Raw genomic sequence first — 22833 nt, forward strand, 5'->3', positions numbered from 1 at the left:
AGGCATGAAAAAGAAAGTGGGCAAGCAACATTAAATAGCATATTTGTGCAAAAGCAGCTGAAGTGTGATTTCTGTGGGAACTGTGACTACTTGCCTAAGCTTCGTATCTAAATTCCTCATTTAGTTGTAAGTATATGGGAAGATTTTTTTTGCCTGGTTTTGCATCTTAGTGTCTTTTCATTCCAGACATCTCTAAGGAGCTAGGTCTCTTAACTACTCTTGTTGGATTTTGTAATTCTTTTCTTTCTGGGCACAGATCAAAAAGGTGATAACTTTTCCAGGTATATCTGTGGCATATTTAATCTCCCCAGCATCAGGAGGAATCTCAGTGCACCAGATAGTACATAGCATCAGCAGCAGAGCTTGTACAGCTTGTCAGTGGGGTCCACAGCAGGGGGAGAAGAGGAGGCAGAGACAGGTTCCTGTGTTTCCAAGAGGATCATCGAATAAAAGAAACTAATAAAAGCTCCAAACCATGTCAGTCATCTTTTTCACCTACTATTTCCTAATAAATTGTATGGTATTTCAGCCCTTTTGTGGGTAGTGTTAGACTATCATGACTGTTATGTATTTTGTAGCGAAACCTTAAAAATTTGATTCTCCTTCAAATACATGAATTCACTAACCTCAAAGAGCAGTTGCCTGAAGAACATTTTCAGTGTCATGCAATGTTACAGTCTCGATCATCCACTCCTGCTTGATTTCCACAGGGCAGTTGGCAGGGTGTTTTATTTTGCTGGTTGTTTTTAAGCTATTCAGTAGCTAAACAAACTGTGTTGTTATTTATATATACGCTTGATTGTAATCTGTTCAAATAACAGTAGGGGAAAAAACTTACTGTAAGGTAAATAACCTATGTAACCATTGTTTTTCCCTCTGTGCCTCCGGTCCATCCCATCTTGTGCACACACATACACAGAATGGCAGTCTGTCTAACTGGACTGCTTATTGTTTTGTTTCTGTTTTCTGAAGTCTGATTTTGGGTTAGGTGCCATGAACAATTTGGTCCTGGCTTTTCCATCCAAGTTTGTGACTTTCAGCATCACTGAATTAAATGTTTAGCTTTTCATGTTCCATTGTCATTTCATGTTTAGTTTTAAAATAGTTCATTTCTTCTCTGTGTACATTCATAAGGGGTTTGCAACCCTGTACGTTCCCTTTTCTCACGCCTTCGTGTTCCCTTTTTCTTCTGTTGCTCTTTTTTAGTTAGTCATGCAGTGAATTTGCCAGGGGTATAGGTGGTGGAGGGTATTTATAATTATTATGAGATCTGCTGTTGGAAAGGCTATTTGTGAGCTCAGTGTTGTTAAAGGTAATGTTGATGTGATATCTTGAACTGGAGACTGCTTCCGCAGAGGTTCTTGAATTACTGCATAGGGCAAACCCTAGTGCTTGCCTTGTGTAATGTCCTTTCCCAGCCCATTGTCTTCTATTAAATCATTTTGTAGTTCAAATCCATCTCGTACTCTGGCGTGTGTCTCCTTTGTTCCTCATCCACCTGCACCCTCCCATCTGTCAAACAACAAAATACTCTTTGATCAGAATTAAATATTAACTTCACGATAGGAATGTCTTGGAAAAGAATAACGCAGTTCTAGGCATGAATGTTTAGTCCTCTGGAAAAGTGGAAAATTAGGTGATGGAAAATGCCAGGTTGTAGTTCGCAGGCAGCAGCATTTAAGTGGTTTGCTCTAATCATATTAGGATAGAATTAAACAGAGTTCTTTATTTCGTACTGCAGTGAAATAGGGCTGTTACTGATCATTTTCTCCTCCCTCTTGCTTTGATGATTAGCATGAAAACTCAAGCAGCAAAAATTAGAGGAGCTCTGCAGCAGTGCACAGAGAAACTGGTGTGAGAAGGTCTGAGTTGGAGTTTTGTGTCCTTGCACATGAGAGCTCTGGTGCTTTCCTAATAGACTGAAAATGAGACCACTGCTGCTTTTTAAGAGGTCTGTTCCAGCCACATTGCTCTACAGCTTGGCAGATGGTGGCATGTGAATGGTTTCATATTGATTGGATAGATTTGCCTCGGGGTAAGAAGAGTGTGGGTCCTTAAAGATGCACTTCTAGATTTAATTTTTTCTTTTTTGTTTGAAGAAAAAAAAATGTATTTATAAAACACTTCTTTTTAAATCAGAAGAGTGTGTGGTAATGAAAGCACTGAAGTTACCTGGAAATAAAAAGTCCTTAAATAGATTATCACAAAGACTAAAAAGCCAAGAATACTTATTTACTGAATGATTACGTTTTTACATTAGAAGAAAGTGACACTTTTAATTAGTGTTCAAGGCATATGGTGAATGAGAAAATAAGCTTATTTCATGCAAACAGAAATCGATGCAAATAACCTTTCTCCTCATATAAAAAGGGATGACTTGAAACTCAATACATATTCAAGAAGGTTAAGTCATTACTGCATCACTTTACTATTAGTTAAAGGCCAACAAAGAAAATCACTACTCTGCGTATACTTACTCAGCAAGGATTGGTGTAAATGACGAAAATAGGTGATGGTACTTTATAGGTGATAGATCTGAAGAAGCCTTTGTCCATATGATGCATTTGTTCTTTAATCTCAGTAAATAATCTTTTGGGTTCTGCCTTAGCACAGGTAGTTGCAGGAGATGCCTCAGTTCTCCAGCAATTCATCCCAGCTTGTAAAAGACATTTTGTGGTGCTCTTTGTGTGTTGTTCTTTGTCACGCCTCTGTTTTGGGCTTCAGTCTTGTAAATGTTGTTTGTAAATCCTTTGGTATGAAATGACTTTTCAAATGTGTTTGTACAGCACCTAACACAAAGATCCCAATCTCATTCAGGCCTCTGGGTGTTGCTGTAGAGTGTTGAGCGAATGTGTATATATATATATATATTTTTTTTTAGTAGTAATGGAAGTATTCCTTGAGGTATTTGACCTTAAATAGAGGGGAAAAAAATGTTTAAATAGCTTGCAGACACATAGGGATTGGGACAGTTCGGTAACTTGGGAGACTTGGGTGCTATTGAAAACTGTATCCTTCCTGTGTATTTCAGTTGTGTGCTCTGATGTGTGCAACAGTGGTTTCATAAATGAATTTAAGCCAAAATATGTCATAGCAGTATCTTATCAAGTGGTCTTCATATTTGCTCAAAGGTATAAGTTCATATTTTCTAACAGCTCTATCCACATGTGAATTATTTACATGCTGGATTTGGTGTTCCCATGAAAGAACGCTGTTGTGCTGAACTTAAAGCTGGTTTCCTGTGCAGTGCACACCATTTCTATGGGCGTGCTTTCCCTTTTAATTACAGTTTGTTCTCAGAACTGATTGGGTTTTATCATTTAGTTCATATTTGCTGAGTGAAACGCTCCTGTATAAATTTTAAGGTCCCTTTAAAAAGAAAAACAATGGTAAAAGTGAAGTGATTTTAGGGGTTTAGTGCATGGGCTTGCTTCTGGGCAGGAAAAGGCATAAACTAGTGCAGAAATCCCTATCTTTATTTTTCCCCCCCCTCCTGCTTGATAAGTGTAGGGGCGATTTATACTGTATATCACAACCAGCAGCTATTCCAAGAAAAATCTTTTAAGATGGTTACTTGAATCTGTGTACACTGCCCACCTGGTGGTTATGGAGTGAACTGTTACTTTAAAGAATAGTTTAAACAACAGCCATGTTTGGGGCAGGCTAATCTTGCAAAGAGAGCAGTACATATAACAGGAGTCTACAGTGTGATAAGGGGAAAATTCAGCTCACTGACTAGATGTTTTAATGTGCGAACTCTAGGGAAATAACATATTGACTATTCTGTTGTGCGCAAGAAAATTGAAGAACCCTTTGCAGACAGAGGGCTTGCAAAGGATTCTTCCTGTTTCTCTAAACCAAAATCTGTGGCAAGATGTTTGAAATCAGCAGGACGCTTAATGCTGCTTTGTTAAATAATGAGGTAATATTTTGTCACTTTTTTCTGGGCAGCATCTGTTTTTATTTTTCTCCTTTTTCATATGTTTGTTTGAAGGATTCAGTTTAATCTTATGAAAGTAAGAGATTGGGGAAAAAATCATTCTTCAATTTATTATTTTTTTCCTTTTGATGCTTTTGGAGAATTGGGTTGTCTTTTATTTGCGGTTTCAATCGGCTGCTGTTGCCTAGGACATTATGCCACGTAAGGCTTCTAAACTGCACAGAGTAGGTAGTTATTAACGCTGAATTGGCTTCTGGTATAGTCCATCTGGGCTCTGTATGAGAGAGCTTGCTAGCGGCTACTGATGCTAAGATACCCGCAACCTTTGGGATGTATGCGTGGTGGAGAGGGGCTCAGTGATATGAGATCACTTCTTTTAAGGGAAACTGTCATTAATGAGTCAAGAAACTGCTCATTTATGGTAAGGAGAGGGGGGTGGGGGGGGCTGGGAAACAACCCTGTGATTTCATTTTGATATTGGATTAGCTGTTTAAGACAAGTTTCTTTTTGTGGGGATGGAAGATTGCATTAAAAATATGCTTTGCTCAGGGGCTTGCTGGCTGATGCTGGAGAGGCTGTATAGAGAATGTGATGCTTTACAAATGTCACAACCGTGATGTGGTGGTCAGTCCCTTACCCTGAAAGATAAATGGTACTATTGGAAAGACGAGAATAAGGTTGACTTTTTCAACAATAGGATTCTGCCTTTGTCTTTACGGAGGGAGGCCTCTGAGGATGTTTGAGCATTTGTTTCAGTGTTCCTCAGAAAGACTGCATGTGTGGGGTGCTTTTGGGGAAAGTGGTCAGTGTGCAGAGTACCTGGGTTTCTAGGCGGATAAGATAGCTGATGTTTTAGAGGAGCAGCGTGCAATTATTGTTTCAGAAAAATGGCTGAATCTTTTGATATGCATAACGAATTTTGAGTAACAAAGTCAGCTGAAGTTGAAAAGACTTAAAAATAATTTCTGGATGCCTTCTTCAGTGTTATTAACCCCTGAAGAGACCTGGAGTAAAAATTTGCATTACAAATCTAACTTTAATATTCGGCGTATATTTGCACAAGAATGTATGGTAATATACTAGCTCTGTAGCATTTTCATGCCTGTGTGTTCAGTCTAATAGGTCACTTAAATTTGAGTTAGGAAACCTTACCTTACAAGCTAGTTGAATCTTTACTAGTTTTTTACCAAGCTACAAATATGCTCCGAAAGATGCATGGTGAGAGAAATCCTCTCTGCAGCCTTTTACATTGTTCATATTTTAATTGAATTCAGTGCTCATTCCACAAATAGATTCTCTGATGTCTTTTAAATGCGATTTTTCTCCTTGCTTGGTCTGTTCGTAGCTGGATTTTTATAAGCTTACTATATTTCATGTGTTTTATTGGGTGTGTTTAGTCTTTCTGTGTGTTTGAGTGTGTCTACGGTTTTAAAGACATTTAAAATGTGCAGAATGTCAGTTCAGAGCTGAGCAGTTTCAGGGCGTATTTATGCTTTAAAAAATACATAAAACTTATAGAACAAAGATTACCTGATCACATATTTTTGCAAATGGTTTTGGTGGTTTGTAGCCAGGTTTTCTTTCTCCAGGAAAGAGCTAAGTGAGCTTATAACATGGCCCATCCCAGCTTTCTCCGTTATCAGCTCTTCTGTTTAAAAACGCTTGCAATGATACTGAGTTTGAAGAAATTATATTTGGCTGTTGAAATGAATGTGTGGATGGTAAAATTAAATGATTCTTGCATACATTAACTGAGAATCCTCACTCCCTTTAGTTGAGATGGATGTAAATTCAAGGGTAGTTGCAATTACAGGGTGCCATGCCTTGTTACTTTGGCCAAAACATGCTTCAGGAAAATAACTCCCAAGAAGGAGAAAGACATGAATGCTTCCTAACTTGTGAGAATTGTTAATAAACTTGCCGTGGTCGGGAGAGGGTAAAATATTGCTGTTTGGAAGTGAAGTTTTGTTAGTTTGTCGGCAGCAGCGAGCAGAGGATTAATGAGTGTGCATTGTTAAATTAAGCACGTTCCTCTCTAAGGCTAATGGTGGGGGGGGAAATGCTTTTAAATACCCAAAGTTTGCTGATGTTTTATTTCCTGTAGAACTGAAGAAAAATGAAGCGAGGTGGTGAAATGATTCTGAAATACTACTGTTGTTCAGGGGGAGCTCTGATAAATAGGTGTCTGCTGTGCCTTAGACGACGTCAAGTGGCAGTGCTATCAAATCCACTTGTAAAAATGTGTATTTTTAAAATCTCACCGGGCTGAAGGAAGGGGGAGAGATGGGTTGATTATTAAAATCAGTAGTACCTGAAAATAAATGCAGCTTTAAACGCACGTCGGGAGTGCTTTTGTTGTGCCTTTAAGCCTAGAGGCAGATCATTAAATATGCATTTCTCCGGAAAGCAACTGTCGAAAAAGATAAGGTGGTTAAAATACGCCGGACCTGGGAGACGAGCGGGCAGGAGGTAAGAAGATGTAGGCACTGAAGCATGGCCGAGGTACGACATCGCCACGGCCGAGAGCTCCTGCAGGGTGGGGAAAATAAATAAATAAATATAAAACAATAATAATAATAATAATAAAAAATAATAAATACAAGGAAAAAAATAGAGGGATGCGTGTTGTTTCTTCAACCGGGCCTTAATTACTAGACACAAGCAGCAGTTCAGAAATCTGGTCTCTGTTGTTGCAGAGGTCACCCCATCATTAACACTGTCAATCTGGCCGCGGCTAATTTCAATAGCACCTGATGTCGCAACGCCCTCCCCGCGCGGCGGCGGCCAATCAGCGCCCGCCCGCCGCTGACAGATGGTCCCATAAATGGCTGTAACGGGGGGACGCCGGCAGCCAGTTCCAGCAGGGCCCGCGCCGCTCCGCCCGCTGCCGCCGCCGGGGGCCGCCGCTCGGGGACCGCGGTACCTGCGGGGAGGAACAGCCAACAAAAGACCACAAAACAGCAGATTTGTGCTTATTATTATTATTTATTATTATTATTATTTATTACTATTATTATTATTCTCGCTGCACAAACGTCTAGCACTGTGCTTTGTGGATTTTTTTTAAAGAAAAAAAAATAATAATAAAAAATAATTCCCCGAAAAACCTTAGCAAATCTGTAGAAGAGTTGAAGCCTTTCAAGACCCAATATTTGCCATTAAGAATGGTTATGGTAGGTATTAGTAGATTTAAAGATGGGATCGTAGCGGGTTTATATAGAGGTAGATCTAGAAGCTAACATATCCAGATTTTCCCCGAATCTGCATCATTCTCAGTCTGTGTTTTCACATGCATTTAGTTTTTCTGCTACTGATGTGTTTGTACATGATCTCTCCCTTTCTCCCCCCCTTTCTCCCTTTCTCTCTCCCTCTCCCTCGCTCCCTCTCTTTCATATTTAATGTGTGCGTATCCTTTAATAAAGGATGTACTTTGTCGTTTTAAGGTAATCGCGATTTCTCTCAGAATAAAGAGAAAAGAGCTCATTTCTAATGCAAGGCTGGTATGTGGCTAACTGAAATGCAAAAGGAAGAAGAGGCTTTTTTTTTTTTAAGCAGTGGAGTGGGGGGGGGGGGGGGGGGGGAGTTAATTTCCACATTGACATTTTGGAGATACAAATGCCGAGCAAAATCCTGGGGTGGGGGGGGCAAGAACGGGGGGATGGTGGATGGAGGGGGGGTGGTGGTGGAAAAAAAAAGCCTTGAGATTGGTAATTTTCTTTTGGTGGACTGCGCAATAGGTATGGTAATTTTAAAAGAGGGTGATTTATATGAGCTTCAGTAAATGCTGCATATTGTATTTCAAAGAGTTTCCTGTCGTGACCTCATAAAAAGAGGAGGAGGCTTGTATGTGTTGCAGTGCCTAGTATATGTCGATTTTGTTGCATCGTTGGGCAGCAGCGCTGTAAGAAGGAATGTCAGCTTTTACATAACGCTCTTTTTGCTTTCGACTCTGTGAGGGGCTGTAAGGGTCCATCTTTGTGATCACAGATGGAGTGGAATGGCTTGAAAATGGTAAGTGAACGGGGAGAGCCTGCTCGTGGGGGTTTTGTCTCGCTTCTTGTGTGCCTCGCGGATTTCTTTTGTTCGGGGCGGTGGATCGTGAGTCATAAAATAAAATTAGAGAGCCTCATTTGGGGGGTATTATATTTTTTTAATAGGGGGATATGCCTGCTCGTGTGTGTGTGTATATATCTGTATATCTATTTAACGTATCTAACGGCGATGGCACTCCGCCGCGTTCCCATTGAACGCTGCATTTCAGTGGAGCGAGGATGGTCTCTGCTGACAGTCGCGGTGTCATTGTACCGCATGTGCCTGGCGGATCAGGCAGCCGGTGATGCCTTTTAATCTCCGTTTGTATTACACCAGCCTTAAATACAAACCTAATAATCGCCTCTCACATCCAGGTATTGCGTTTCCCATGGAGCCGGTGCTGTAGAGGATGGATGGATGGGTGGATGGATGGATGGATGGATGGATGGAAGGGTGTGTGGGGTGGGTTTTTTTTGTGTCGGGGTGTGGGGGCTGGGGGGGGTGGGAGCCGTGTTGTTTTGTGCTGTTTTAAATGCCGGGAGAAGTCAAAGCCATTTATGTGAAAAATAGTATTTCTATTTTTAGCCTATATTCTCCTGGCGGAGGAGCCCGGACGCGCTCGCCTCGTCCCCTCTTTTGTGCTTTCCTTACAGATTGTGCAAAATGGCATGATCAGAACCAAGTGCCGGGGACTCGGGGATGGGGGACCCGGAGAGGAGGGGGCGCTGGGGCCCGTCCCTCCTGCCAGCACTGTGGGGTGATGCTTAGGGGGCACGGGGTGTCTCCCCCCGTTTTCCCCCTTAATTTTAACGTTTTTCAGACTTTTGCCGAGGATATTTATTATAATGGGGAAGGGAGTCGGGGGGGGGGGGGGAACAAAACGACGGTCTTTTCCCATTCTTACAGGATTGTCTTTGTCTAGCTGCTTGTTTTGATGGGTGTAAAACAAATAAGATTAGACTGAGCAGCCGAACTGAAAGCGATAGCTGGGAGGAAAAGCCAATGAAAGGTTGCCGGGGAAACGAGCATAGGGGAAGCTGAGTGGGGGAGCAGGTGGCAATCATGTGGGAATACTGCAAACAGTGTAAAAAAAAAAAAAAAATCCAAAAAAAAAAAGAAAAAAAGAAGCAGGGGCTACCTCGATTATCTCTGCTGTTCTTTGTGGCAGTCACAACTTTAATTATTCTTTATAAATAGGTGTTAATTACATTTCTGGCTCAGGCTTGCAGTGATTTTTAGAAATCTGGTTTTAAGCATCTGTTCTTTCTCCTCTGCAAAAGAGGGTTATCTCCCTTTTTTTTTTCCCCCCTTTCCCCCTCCGTGCTGTGAAATTGTACGTGCAAAAAAAAATTGGAATCCTGTGAGGCAGTATATATAAAAAAATAAAATAAATGTAAATTATATTGAATGAAGTTGACAGAGGTATAATAGTGAACTCCCACAGCTGATAGCTTCTGCAAATCATTTCTTAGAATTTTCCAGCAAATGTCCCTATGAGAACAGTAGGTAGAATGAATTTACCCTAAGCAGTGATTTTGTGTTAAGTGATATTGGTATTTTTGCAAAATCGGATGGTTATATGGCAGAATAATCAGTTCAGGGGAGTTCACCACATCCGAAGGTTTAGACGCTGAGAAGAATTTACAGAAATAATGAGATTATTCTTCTCTTCATCTCCAGCCCCACCTTTAGCCACAGTCTGTTATATAGATCTGCTGGAGAAATACCCACTACCAATGTCAGGCTCCTTGTGGCAACTTTACTTTTTAAACTGCGGCTGAATGTTTTGCTAATTGTGATGGTCTCCTTATTGTAGTGGCAAACAATAATGGGAAATAGCTGTTGGTGCTAGAAGTGTTAAAAAAGCGTAGTAGACTAGTGAGTGATAGACGGTAGCGTAAAAGATATAAAAAATGTGGTTGCCCAGAAAATGCTCATCTATCACACATCAGGAGGCACAAGAGAAGCAAAGCGAGAATATAGAACACGCCTTTCTCTCTGTCTTTAGATTTTCAAATATTTTTTACTTCCTTCCTTCTTCTGGTGCAGGGTTACTTTGAATGCAGATTCAGGCAGGAATGTCAGTGCTTGGTTGAAATAGGATTAGAAGAAATCCCCCCTTTTAATTTGCTTTGTTTTAAGTATTGCTTCTGCTGCAGTCCTTTCTGTGAAGAAGTAATTGAATGGCCCTCTGAAAACTGCACTGTTTTACAATGTAGAGGGGGGAAGAAATCTTGAGGGTGTGTGTGCGTGTGTAAAACTGTGCATTTTACAGGCTGTGCATGTGCAGAGATGCATTCTGACATGCATTGTAGTTGTACGTGAGAGTAAAATAATTTTTCTTCTGTCCAAAACAGAGGTGCTGTGTTCTAAACCCATTAACTTAGTCATGACAATAAATAAGGGTGCCTTTTATTATACACAGCTGCATTGTTTGTTTTAAGAGTCATCAGCTAGTAGTTACATTTTCATTTTCTGTGCAATTTGGTGTTTCTACAAAGATTTAAAAATAATGTCATTCTTGTTTTATGGTGCACGTGTTCCTGCCCCGATCTTCCTCTTTTCTTTGTTTTAAGATTATATTAATGAATACAGCCTGCATGTACATAGGGACATTTTCTTTTTGCATGTAAAAGATCGCATTGTAAATCCTCATGTAGAAACCCAGCTATTAAGTTGGTGAAATTGAATTAAGATTGCGACGAATACTAAGAGCTTAAAACGTGAAACCTCTTTCTCTTCAGACAAAAAGGTAGAGAAAATGTAGTTGTCCTTAGACATGACATTTCTTTTTTCCTTTTAAATTGTCTTGGTGAACTGCTAGTCAGAAAGGATGAAATTTTACGATTGGATGTTGATGCAATGTGAATACCAGCCATCAGTTTAAAATCTTATCCCCATGTACTCTGGTGATCAAGTTCCCATGTTAGATACAGGGATGCCTCTCCTCTGTTGATTGGCTTGGTTGCCTCCTTTGCTTTCTTCCTCTTTATTAATTTTACCTTTTTGAGCTCGCTCAAAGTGAGCCCGAGCTGTTGTGACAAAGGATGGTTACAATGAGCTGGAAGGGGTATACTTAAAAATCCAATTTGAATGGGTTTGGAGTAGTCTTCATCATCTTTATTTGGTCCTGTTAAATATTGTGACTCTGTTGAAAGAAAATCCGGTTGCGTTAATCTTACATATATTTAATGTATTAATTTTTTTAAGAAATAATATCTTCTAGGTTACAGTGAATTTTTTTCCTCAACCTTCCTACTCGGTATGCTGGGAGTGTGCTAATTAAACACAGGTTATTTTCTGTGTGTAATTGTCATGCTGTTGGTACATAACCTAGAGCCACTCCACACCCCGAGGTTTTTCCAAGGAGATAAAGTGTGATTGCATCCTGTATTCTGGCAGGGGAATTTAATGTTTTCTTTGGGCACTTGCACTTCCAAAACTATTTCAGCAAACACCCCAGGCAAGAAATGGGCAGTGGCAGAGAACGTGATAGCAAGAGGGAGAGAGATGCAGATAACTTGACAAATCCACTTGTCTGTTTTGGCAATCTGTGTCCACTAGACAACTCATTTACATGCCTGGACACATTAAAATGTACATTTGTTTGTCTGTGGGACAGCTAACTGGATACACTCCGATGCACTGGCAAATACTGCAATGCAGTATTTTTTCAATGTCATTGGGGTTTTGGGGGAGAAGTGGGCGCAAACAGTCTTTTTGCGAGTGAGGTGATGTTAAAAAACATGGTACCCCTGAAAAGGATAGGCCAGATATAGCAAAATGTGCTAATCTGTGATGGAAAGTCACCCCTCCTCCATTGCACTCCTCTTCCTCTCTTGCTCTTTCTCTTCTCCTTTCCATAGTAGGATGGAGGAAGAGATGCATATGCATGTATTTTTGTGTGTGTTTATGCGTGTGTATCTTCCCTTTTCGTTTGAATGGACGTTAACGAAAATGCTGGGATTTGTATGAGAAGGGAAAGGGCGTTTGCAGAATGTAGTGCTCTCCACTTGTTTGTGTAAATGTCCAGTTACCAGCAGTGTGGGACTTCTAAGTAACTTCAAATGCAAGGCACATTTTGCATTTTCTAAAGAATTTTGCAAAGAGGAGGCTAACGTTTCAACTCAACAAGTACAATACGTTTAACCCTTATGAAAATAGTGTTTAATGGGGACCGATATGCGAAGGCCTTAGCCTTTGCATTTGAGTATGTTTAACCATTTGAGATAACGTAAAGTGACGATGTTGTAGAAACAGATATTCAGGGACTGTTTGCTTACTCACTGTTTCCCCTCAAATGATCAATCTTTGCTTTCTAAAATGCTGGAATATTTTAGGTGCAGGGGGCTTTTGTAGGTCAGTAGCTTTACAGCAAGAAGAAGAAAGGAGGGAGAAAAGGTCTCGATGTGTCAGAGACAGTAATTGTCTAAAATTAGCCATCTAGAAAAGGCAGGAAAGGCTTGGAGGAAAGAGAAGGAGGCACTAATATGTGAAACAGCACTGTGCTAGTCGGGGAGATAATGAGTGATAAATTTGAACTGGTGCAGTGGTGTGATGCCCATTAATTTCTCAGAACCTTGACTTTGCAGGTTTGTTACTCTCTTGTTCACACCTTTAATTATAACCAGTTTTGGATGATAGCTTGCGGGCACTGAAGATGAGACCTTTTGTTTGTTGTTTACTTATTTAAGTATTCAGACAGAGTTTGCAATAGCATTGGAACATCAGTGTTAGAAATGAAATGCTTTCAGATGAGATTATAAGGAGAACGCAATTAATTTTTGCGACTACCTAACATTGTCTTATTTGTGGCATTTACATTGCTTGCATAAATTCTGTAAGAATTAGCTCAATAGAGCCCTTGTTGGGTTGATGTGTATTTTCTGTCACTATAATCTCTTTTCCTTAACCATTTTGGAGCTCCTAATGCATTATCGCTGCTCTAGGGCCCCAAAAAGTAGGGAAGAAGCTGAGAGTCTGTCTTAGCTATTGTTCTGCCCTGGACTGTCGTACGTGAGGGCTCTTACCTCAATGAAGAAAATCTGTAACAGTCAGGAAGTGCTGCGAACCAGTTAGGAATCGTTAATTAAATGGGATGAAAAGACAGAATATTAAGTAAAAAAATAATTAAAAAATAGCTGAACCTCTGTGTGTCGTTTCTGGAAATGGTTTAGTTGCACTGTAAAATGCAAGCCTGGCTTTGGCAGTATTTAGAGTCATGATGTATATAAAATTCAGTAGTACGCCTTTGTTGCTAAGGCACACGCAATTGCGTCAGCGATGCTGTTGTGATGGGAAATTATTTGTCCTTGAATTCTGGGGCAAAAAAAACCCCAACTAAATTTAATTTATTTTATTCTTTAAATAAAATATAAAACTTTATATTTTTAATGGCTTCAAAAGCTCTTATACATTACAGTTAGTGCGGTTAGTGTCTTTCCCAGTCTGGTGCTGCGTGCCTGTGTGTTTTAGAATTGGGGTGGTAGGGTGTTTGATGGCTTTGGAAAACTCTAGGATGTAAAGGCGATATGATAATGTATGTTTGTTTCAAAACAGACACGAATGACTATGGGAGGTGGCTCTGTCATTCGCAGTGCTTCGAGAAGGTTCCACGCGTAATGCGTCTCTGGCCATGTAAGTGATTTTCGGTGTTGGCAGAGGGTAGCAATGCCACTGGAGCCTTTCCAGTAGTGCAAGTCCTTCAGATCCAGCCACTCCACTACCTACCTGGGTGCGTTCACCGAGCCGTGGAAGGAAAACCAAACAGCTTCCTTGGGTTTTCGCTTCCTGAGGGATGTTTGGTGGGGACATCCCATCTGACCCTCCATGTAGAAGCCAGAAAGATTGCTGCCAGAGCAGGTCACAGCACTGTGCTTGAACCCTGTGTATGGGCCTATAAATTCGCTTGTTTGGGGTAGCCAGTAGTGTTTTGAGCACTGCAATGTATTTACTCCCCAGTTGAGTGCGGTTGAAGAGCTTTTGTAAGGACGTTAGGGATGAGGGAAGCCTGTCCTTCGTATTTTTCCTCCCCTTACGAACCTCTCATTATTGCATGCTAGCAAATTAGCCAAGACAGCAATGCTCACAATTTATAATTTAAGGTAGATCTGACTTCTCTTGTCATCGTCTAATCGCCTAGCAAGGACATGAAATTTCAGGAACCAGCTTTGTTCCCTTGTCTGTCCTGCTGTATGTCAGGACAGTTGTCAGAAGTCCACATTTCTCTACTGCTTTTAAAAGCCAAACTGATATTTGTGACTTAGAGAATTATTATTGCTAGACTAAACTTCCTCAGAAGACTTTGCATTGAGGATAGTTTTTTGTTTAATATGTGGATTAATTTAAATCTTCTTGTCTATGATGTACTTAAGGTGTGTGGAAGTGAACCTCTTTATAGTAGTTCTGGTTTGAGAGGGTTGTAAATCACACCGGCAAAGTACTAAGAAACCTTTTTACCAACTTGAATGGTATTTTTGGGAGAAGGTGTCCGTGCCTTTTCTCAGTCCTAAGCTGGCATGTAGACTCCCATAGCTGTCAGCAGTTTGATGTTAGATAATATAAAATTCATGACTAAACGGCATGAAATAACCCATGTTTAAGTCACTACACTGTGATGAAGTGTTAATGCATTTGCATTTGGGATCAGAGATGTTTGGGGATATTTGGGGTTTTTTGCTTACAAACGTGACTGTTAACTGCTGTGCTTGTATCCATCTTCTACTGGTCATCCTTGATCTTCAAATGGTGGTCAGTGACTTTTTGCTGTACTATGTGCCGAAGAACTTGTGGGCAAAGGCTCAATCCTGTTATTCCTGTAGAGCAGAAGGCACAGTCACGACACCATAAGAAGTAATAATGCATGTAAACAAATGTTCCTTAAATAAAAGTAGGTCTAATACCGTTCCCTGTATATCTTTGTTCCAAATGAAGTTACTGGCAGTAGATGAGTAGGGGGAAGTTGATTTTTAGCAGAAAGCATGAATGCTGGAAATTCTTCCTAATATGTGTGTGCCAGCTATACTGTGGCAGTGTTGCTGTCGATTCCCTTCCTGTGAGAGCAGCTGTTCAGGGAATTAGTCTCATTGCTTGATGCAGAGGGTCCTGAAAAATACACTGCGCATCTACGATGGTGGCTGTGACCATTTTTAGTGTTATCGTCGATGGGAACTAACTCCATGATCTAGCACAGTAGCATATTGTTCTTCAGACGAACTGGGCCAGGACAAAATTATCATTCTGTATTTTGTGTGCTCTGTGAGAGATTCCGGAGTGCACTTCAGAATTTGACACTGTGTTTGATAATTTATAGAGCACAGTTTATATTTAACTGTAGACACACTAATCCAGGGGAAAAGAGTAGTATATTTTTAGAATCCTTCTTTTATTGTCTGTGCTTGTCATTACCCAGCTACTGAAAGAAGTGTTCACACTTCTCACTGGGGTAGAAATTGAGTTTAATTTCCATCGTTAATCTTTGCTATATGCAAAAGTGAACTTCACTTGTGTGAGCATCAAGAAGCCTTGCAGCCACATGCAGCCGTTGTGGCCATGGCAAGAGCCATGTTCTCCTCCAGCATTTTGACACCAGTCTGGACCAGGACACCTAGGCTAAATGCTTCAGTGGTCAGGGAGACTTAGATGATATACTAGTTTGAATAATGAGGCAATGTAATTTCTGTCACTGAGTTCTCCTTCTTTGGGGTGAAACACACAGATGGAGTGAATCTAGCTCTAAGTTTGAAGAGTATGTATGACTGCTGTCTTGTAGGGAAAGGTAGCCAGTAGGAGGGACATTAACTTGGTTATTTGGGCTTTTTTAATACTCAAGCTTTTCTCATGTGTTTAGGCTGTAAGACATTTCTTGCTAGTAATGTCGTATAACACTGCTGTTCTTCCAGTTGCCTATTGACATCCAAGCAAAATATAATGTATGGGTTTTGAGTCAGGACAGCTAGGGTGGCCTGGGTCCCACCATGCCCACAAGTGCCCATATCTGAGAAGGGGCTGGAGTCAACAGAGTTCCTCTTGGGTGCATTAGCACAATTGGGTTTTAACCAGGAGTATGTTACCCATGAGGTCTGCTCGCTCTTCTTTTTTTAAGAGGAGTCTTGAAAGATTTTTAATTCCTTGGTGTTAAGGGTATGTATCTTTATTCTGAGTAAGAAATTGGTGAATTTGAGTACGACTTTGGCGATTTTAGGAGGCATCTTAGTAATTGGAATAAGAAGGGTGTTTTATTTGGCCTGAGGCATGTTTCCTTTCTAAGGAAGGGAACTAAGGTACAGAGATTAATAGTTTATGTCCAGGATAAGCCATTAAGATCTGTTAGCCTGACCTGTGACAGATACATGCATATGTACTTGGTGTTTTGTCCTTTATCGATGAATAATACATTATTAATCTATGGTAATGGCTCTTTGAGCTTAGCATAGATGCTTTTATGCATGAGATCGTTTGAGTTTAAGTATTACTGAGATATATATCCCATATAGTACATTAAAACTTACTCTCATTTAAAAGCGATTGTGTAGATATCTCTGTGAGACCATCAGAGTAAACAGCTGCCTCTGCATACTAGAAGGTCATTTCTGATCATTTTTCCACGAGAGTTTTCTCAAGTCTTCAAATCCTGTTATCTGTTCATGACCTCTAAGATATTTCCTGAAGAATTATTTCCATAAGCAATATTAGTGTGGTACAGGGCTGTAGACTTACAGGTGAATTGTAGAAGAGATGTAATTTTTGTATTTATTACTAATTCAGTTCAGTTCTAAGAGAAATATGCTGTTACTTTGCAGTAAGCTAACATTTGTATTGATGGAGATAAATTATGATGTTCAGCTAAGTCCTATTTTGGGGTCTATCTTGCTTAGCCCTGCAAGCAGCAGTATCCATAGAGATGCGGTTGCCAGCAGTCAAGATGTACACATGTTGATTAGTGTTCCCTAATTGCATTTACCAGTGTGTCTTCATTAAGGTCCTGTTGAGGACAGAGCTTTAAAACATCTTGGTTGTGGCGTGTGTTTTGCTAAGCCATCCATTCCTGCCTAATATAAGCCTGTCTTTGCATGAAAAATGTATTGGCAACATTTACAGAAGAACTTGCAGCTTAAGAGCTGAAATCCTATTGCAGTGATCATTAATGAATCTTAAATTGCTTAAGGGCTGCTGAAAATCATAGCTTTTGTTTCTAGAACTTCAGTAGAAATAACAGCAGTGGGGGGTTGGATGTTTCTAGGCTTCACAGAGAGCTCTGCTCTGTCCTTGCTTTGCTGTGCCTTCTGGTAAGTAGACGTTTTTAGGTTTCAGTATGGCTTGTAACGCAGCTTTCACTGTCTAAACTCTCGGGTTGCAAATGATTCTAGATTATTTTCTTAAAGGGAAAAACATAAAGTGGAATTGTGACAGGTCTACAGCAGCTGAAGACTTGCAGCTGTCTCCTCCTTACATGAACATGTACGTACCCGTGGGAATCTGTGCGTCAGCACGCAGTGCAGTATATATATTCCCTAGTCAGTAACATAATTCAGTTACAGATTAGTAATATATAGCTCAGTAATGTACTCAGTAAACTAAACAAGTAGGTAGTGATTAGGAAACAAACTCTGAGCTAAAAATAAAATTCAGAAAGTAACCAAAAATATAAAAAGACTTTCTCAATTTCCTTTGCTTTCATTTCAGTGTATTTTTAGGCTGTATGTCCTTTAGACTGGGGATCTTAGCTGTTGATCTCCGCAATGCTTTTGTATTATTATTATCTAGTATCCAGGCTTTTGAGAAACCCTCTCCTGTCTTTCAGGGTTTGCCACATATACTTAATGTTTTCGGTGGTGGTTCTGGTTTTTTATCACCCTGCTGGCACAGATTTTAAGTATGTTTTTTGTTAGTCGCTGTCCCTCTTTTTCAAGAGGGACAAAGCAGTCACTGGAAGACTTGCCTTTGTGGTATCTGCCTAATAAAATGCAACCCATAGAGAAAGAGGATGTTTCCATCAAATTTTGGCTTGGAGCACCAATCAAAGAAAGATGTTAACTTCTTGAGATTGGTTTTTTTCAGACTCCTGTAGTCTTCGTATACATCTTGAAAGAACAAGTAGTAGGTCCAGATGAAAAGCCGGGAGGGAATAAGGAGCAATCCAGTATGGTGAAATAAATGAAATAAAGCCCTTGTAAAATTGTAGATACGGAGTTGCATGGTATGAATTTGGCAGAAGTAGAAGGGCAATTGAAGAGGAAATAGATGTTCCTTCACAAGGCAGAGCCTGACCACGTTGCCTTTGTTCCAGTTTAAAAACAGTATAGACCTCTGAGCGGAGGTGGCCAGTGACCCCTAGGGATGTGGGTAGGTGGGAGCCATTGATGGCCATGTCCCAGTGCAGAAGTAGGACACCTCCCTGCCAACAGCCTTTGTTATGGTTCATGCATGTGGGACAGAAGGGGTTCTAAGAGGTTTTAACCAGAGCTAGTAGTATAACCCATGCAATAAAGTGGGGATGCATCCATTTTCCTCTCCTGGTGTTTTTGACAATGGCTTTCTCCAAAGCTGTGTTTGAGTGGTGTTTAAATGCTGTGAAATCAAGGCTGTGTTCTCCCATATCTTCATATGTAAATTATGTTTAGTGGCAGAAATGATTGCAGGCAAATTCTTGTGAAACCAGTCTAAATAAAGCAGAGGACAGTGCGCTGGTTTTCTACCAGTCAGTTTGTCTGAGTGAAAAGGTCATCCCTGATACGGGGATAGCAGAAAGCTTCTGTGACCATCACCTATTATACTACTTTTCCTCACTTAATGGCTTCATTAGTGCTGTTGAGCACATTTGTTGTAGGCTTTCATAAGATATTTGGAGAACACTGAAGAGCCGAACACCTCTGAGGTTTCAGACGTGTAATTTCTCCATAGTCTTCACAAGAGGTGGTGAAGCTGGAAACAGTGATTGAAAATGAAGCCCAGTAGACATTCATAAAGAACCTCAGATATTGTGAGTTGAGGTTGTACATATGATAGAGCTATAACTGCATTCTGCTTTTGGAAAAATGTTTTTGTCCTTGGAAATCTGCAGTGTAGCACTTGTGCTTCCCAGAAATTGCTGTGCATGGAGCGCTTGTCCATGCATCTGCTCCCCAGCCCTGTGTGTTTCCTCTGGGCTTTGGAGAGTGCTGAGCTCTATGTCTGCTAATTGTAGTTCTCCTCCTTCAATTTCTTATCCCCAGAGTTCCTGCAGGAAGAGTAAGAGACCATTTGAAGTGTGTGATACGATGCCTTTGTTCCTATCTTGTGTGTGGTTATTGGGCTTGTAGTTCAGAGAGTGGTTTCCTCTGCTGATACCTTAGTAGTCATTGATGTTGAAAGGGTTGTGACTGATTTTGGTGTCTCCTATTTTTTTTTTTTTTTCACCACTCCTTCCCTTTTGTCCTTGAAATCAAATGCAAAACTACAGAGTCCGTACTTCATGGAAACAGAAGACACATTTATCTGAAACTCTTCTCTCAAAAGAAAATGCAATTTGGTGCATCGTTATGCTGTTTTGCTTTTTGAAGAAGTTGTTAGGAGTGGTGACCTTAATCTCTGGGCCAGGTTTGAAGATATGGTGTTGTGTTATGGAGCTGTCACAGCTTACTGTATAACTTCAGCAGTTTGCCTAGATGCTTTCCTCTGGTTTGATTTTTCCCTTCTGCAGAACTTGAAATAAAAATAACAGGTTTTGCCTTTCTATTTTTTGTCACTCTGTTTGGTACAGTGGCAGTCCCTGCCCTTACTACCCATTTGTACAGCATCTAGCACACTTGGTGCTGGTATCAGTTATATCCTTCAGGCACTGCTGTGATAACAAGTAATATTGCCAATAAACTTTGCATTCATTTCACTGCAGATTGGGGACAGATATTTTGTTTCAGCATATTCACGCAAAAGCCTCTAATGGTCTAGATCAGGATAAATTTAGCTATTAAAGAAAATAATTTTCCTCCTTTATTTCAACTGGAGCTTGCCTCTTAGAATGAATGCATTTGTTGTCTTCTCCATTTGGATCGTTTGTGTGTTCTGTACAGTTATTGTGGCACCCATAAATGTGAACTTGTTGACAATGTTTGAACGCCATTTCAACCTGAGGGCAGTGCTCTCTGAAACCAGGATTTTGTAAGAAGACTCTATCCCTGCCATGAGAGCCAGGGACTGCTAGCTTTCTGAGCTGTATCTATATTTAAAATACTAAATATGACTTCTACTCGAAGGAAGGTAAAGATGGAGCATGTGCAAGTGCATATGAGTGGGGAGCATGTCAAAATATGGAGGATTAGAAAATGATTCATTCCTGGGATATTGGATTTGCCTCCAGGCAGATTGGCTCAAAAGTTGCATTTTCCTCCTTCATTTTATGTTATGATGTATTTGTTAGGTAAATAATAGCAAAGTCTAGTTGTGCAGCACATAAGCTTTAATAAAAATGTAATTGACAGTGAAATCTGACAGTTGTGTTACAGAGAAGGGAATCTACTGAAGCTGCACATTGAGCATCATTTGCGTCTCCTAAGGTCGCTTTAGAAAGAAGCTCATGTAACATGTATGTGAGGTTCACGTGCACCTACTTCTGTCTCTGGCTGGAGTTATATCTTTGAACCAATGAATACTTAAAATCACTATGTTATTAACACTCCTATGGGAAGACAACAGAACCTATCCTGAAGATCTCATAACCCAGTGCCTCATTCTGCAGAACTATAGAGATGTGCTTAATCCCCCTCAAGTGAGCAGCAGTGGCTGCATCTGAAAATGGGGCAGGGGCATCCAGTGGCTGGTCCAGGGCTGGGGGACCTGGGCTTGGTTCTGTTTGTGGGTTCCACACCTATGGACCAACCTTCTGGCTTTGGCGTGGCTGTGCACATACAGATCAGCAGGTGGTGGTGTGCATGGATGAGTCAGGCAGCTCTTGCAAATGGGGTTTTCTTCACCTGAAGAGAAGTTCTTGTGGGACAGACTTGTGCTGCGATGACTTTCATTTAGAAGAGCAGAGAAGATGGGAGTTAAAGGCTGTTTCTCATTATAGGAGAAAAACCTTTGTGAATCTATGTTCATTTTCTTTGAGAGGTTTTGTTTCTTTCTCCTTTTGTCATCATTGTTGAGGAGATGGCTGTGGGACCTCTGCCATGGCACCATTTGTTTTCACTTGTAAAAGCAAACAACTTGCAATGCTAATTAAAGAGCTTTTTTTAGATAAAGTAAGAGCTTTGCATTATTTATCTAAATTCTTTTTTATGGGAGAATGTTCTGAGTTTGTTCATTAATGAACACTTAGAAATAATATAAAATTAGACCTCGTGAATTCTTCATGAGGTGTAATTTACCATGATCATTTTTCTTGGCATTTTGCTGCTGTGAGCAGTTCATCATTCATAGATAACTTTTTTTTAACTTCTATGTCCTCAAAATGGATATGTCTGCATGAGCTCTCCTTTTTTTTGTATTTTTTTTCAGATTTTGATTTTTAGGAAAAGGTTGTTTGTGGTATGTTTGAAAGCACTTTAGTGCCTATAAATCACACTCTTAAGATTCTTAATTGTTACTGTTTTTTTCCATACATATCAAATTCATTTCTGTTTATTGTGGAATATGGGCAGTGATGTATACGTCATTAGGATAACAAGAATGGGTGTTCATTTGCTGAATACAAGCTCCTTTCAGTGTATGTATGTGACAGTCTTTCAGTTCAACGTGCAGACCTTCTTTTAGACTGCTGAGAACAAATTTTGCGAATATAAAGCATGTCTATTTACATTTATCGAGCTATTGGCTATTGCTTATGCATGCAATAGGGAGATAAGACTGTCTTTAGTCTGTGGGTAGTTTTCTAAATGATTCATTAACTGTGCTTTGTAATGGTAGATAGATGTCACATATTTACTGTAATAACTGAAGATTAATGTCAGTTACTCCAGCTTGTTTAAGCATTGTAAGAGTTGTGTTTATAGATACAGGTATCTTTGCATTATTGTTGAAGCTAATATTTCAGCAGGAATAAATTGGAATTAATTGAATTAATTGTAAAAAAAAAAAAAAAATTAAGATATGACAGAAGTATTTCTGAAACATTATTTGTAATGTAGGAGTTGCTATAATGGATATTTGTTGCTGATATTTTGTAGGAGGGGTTATACCAAGCCTTTTGGTAAGCAGTGTTTTGCAGAAACTGGCAAAGCTTACGCTTCTCGAGCAACAAAGCATTTCTTTGTGAAATCTGTCAAACTAAAATACCTCATACTTTGCTGATACATAACCATAGTGAGAAAAGTAGTACACCAAGAAGTCATTTTTAAAAGCAGCAGTCTGATGAAATACATCCAGATTTTGAAATCTGGGTTGCCTTTAACTTACAAAATCACAGTCTTTAAATTCTGTCACAGACAGTATTTTTTTAAATGTTCTAAAGATAGAATATTCAAATTATTGGTGGCTAAATTATCAATGTCTATCAACAGTAACTGCAGGTTATTCTTCTTCAAAGATACTGCTATCCTCTATATAGAACATGGTGATACAGTATTGAGAGTCTGGCACGTTGTTGCCAAAAAATGAAAAACAAAACCCCAAACCCAAAACAAAATCCGTCTTTATACCAGTAGCATGTGAATGTCATCACACATGACGTTTGCACTGTTATATTTCGAGACCAGTAGTAGCTGCCTAAATTGGGTCAGAGAAGATCTACAAAAGCAGAGAGATGTTGCTAATTTTAAGTGGCATTTATGGAGGTGTAATATTAATTTTCAAAGGATAAGAGTATATTTTGTTTTAAAAAAATTAACGCTGGGGTTAAGTCACTGTTGGGTTTTCCACATTTGTTTTGCCCGTATCCACATAAGCCC

General features: G+C 39.9%; 1 protein-coding gene across 9 annotated transcripts in view; it reads left to right on the forward strand.

The window, feature by feature from the left end:
• The window catches only part of ELAVL4 (ELAV like RNA binding protein 4), an 83078-nt gene that overhangs the window by 13597 nt on the left and 46648 nt on the right, over positions 1-22833 (forward strand). The window contains exon 1 of one of the 9 annotated variants that reach the window (XM_030494313.1): positions 3656-3922. The exons of 2 other annotated variants lie outside the window; for them this stretch is intronic. In XM_030494313.1, the coding sequence (XP_030350173.1) occupies positions 3875-3922 (48 nt within the window). In that variant the 5' untranslated portion in view covers positions 3656-3874. Of the gene's footprint in view, positions 1-3655; positions 3923-4229; positions 4362-6801; positions 7114-7309; positions 7384-7586; positions 7952-7992; positions 8347-13536; positions 13610-22833 lie in introns of those variants that run through there. 6 more of the 9 variants (XM_030494312.1, XM_030494316.1, XM_032920107.1 and 3 more) reach the window with 6 other exon arrangements.

This window comes from Strigops habroptila, chromosome 8 (assembly GCF_004027225.2).
Source record: "Strigops habroptila isolate Jane chromosome 8, bStrHab1.2.pri, whole genome shotgun sequence".
Lineage (NCBI taxonomy): Eukaryota > Metazoa > Chordata > Aves > Psittaciformes > Psittacidae > Strigops > Strigops habroptila.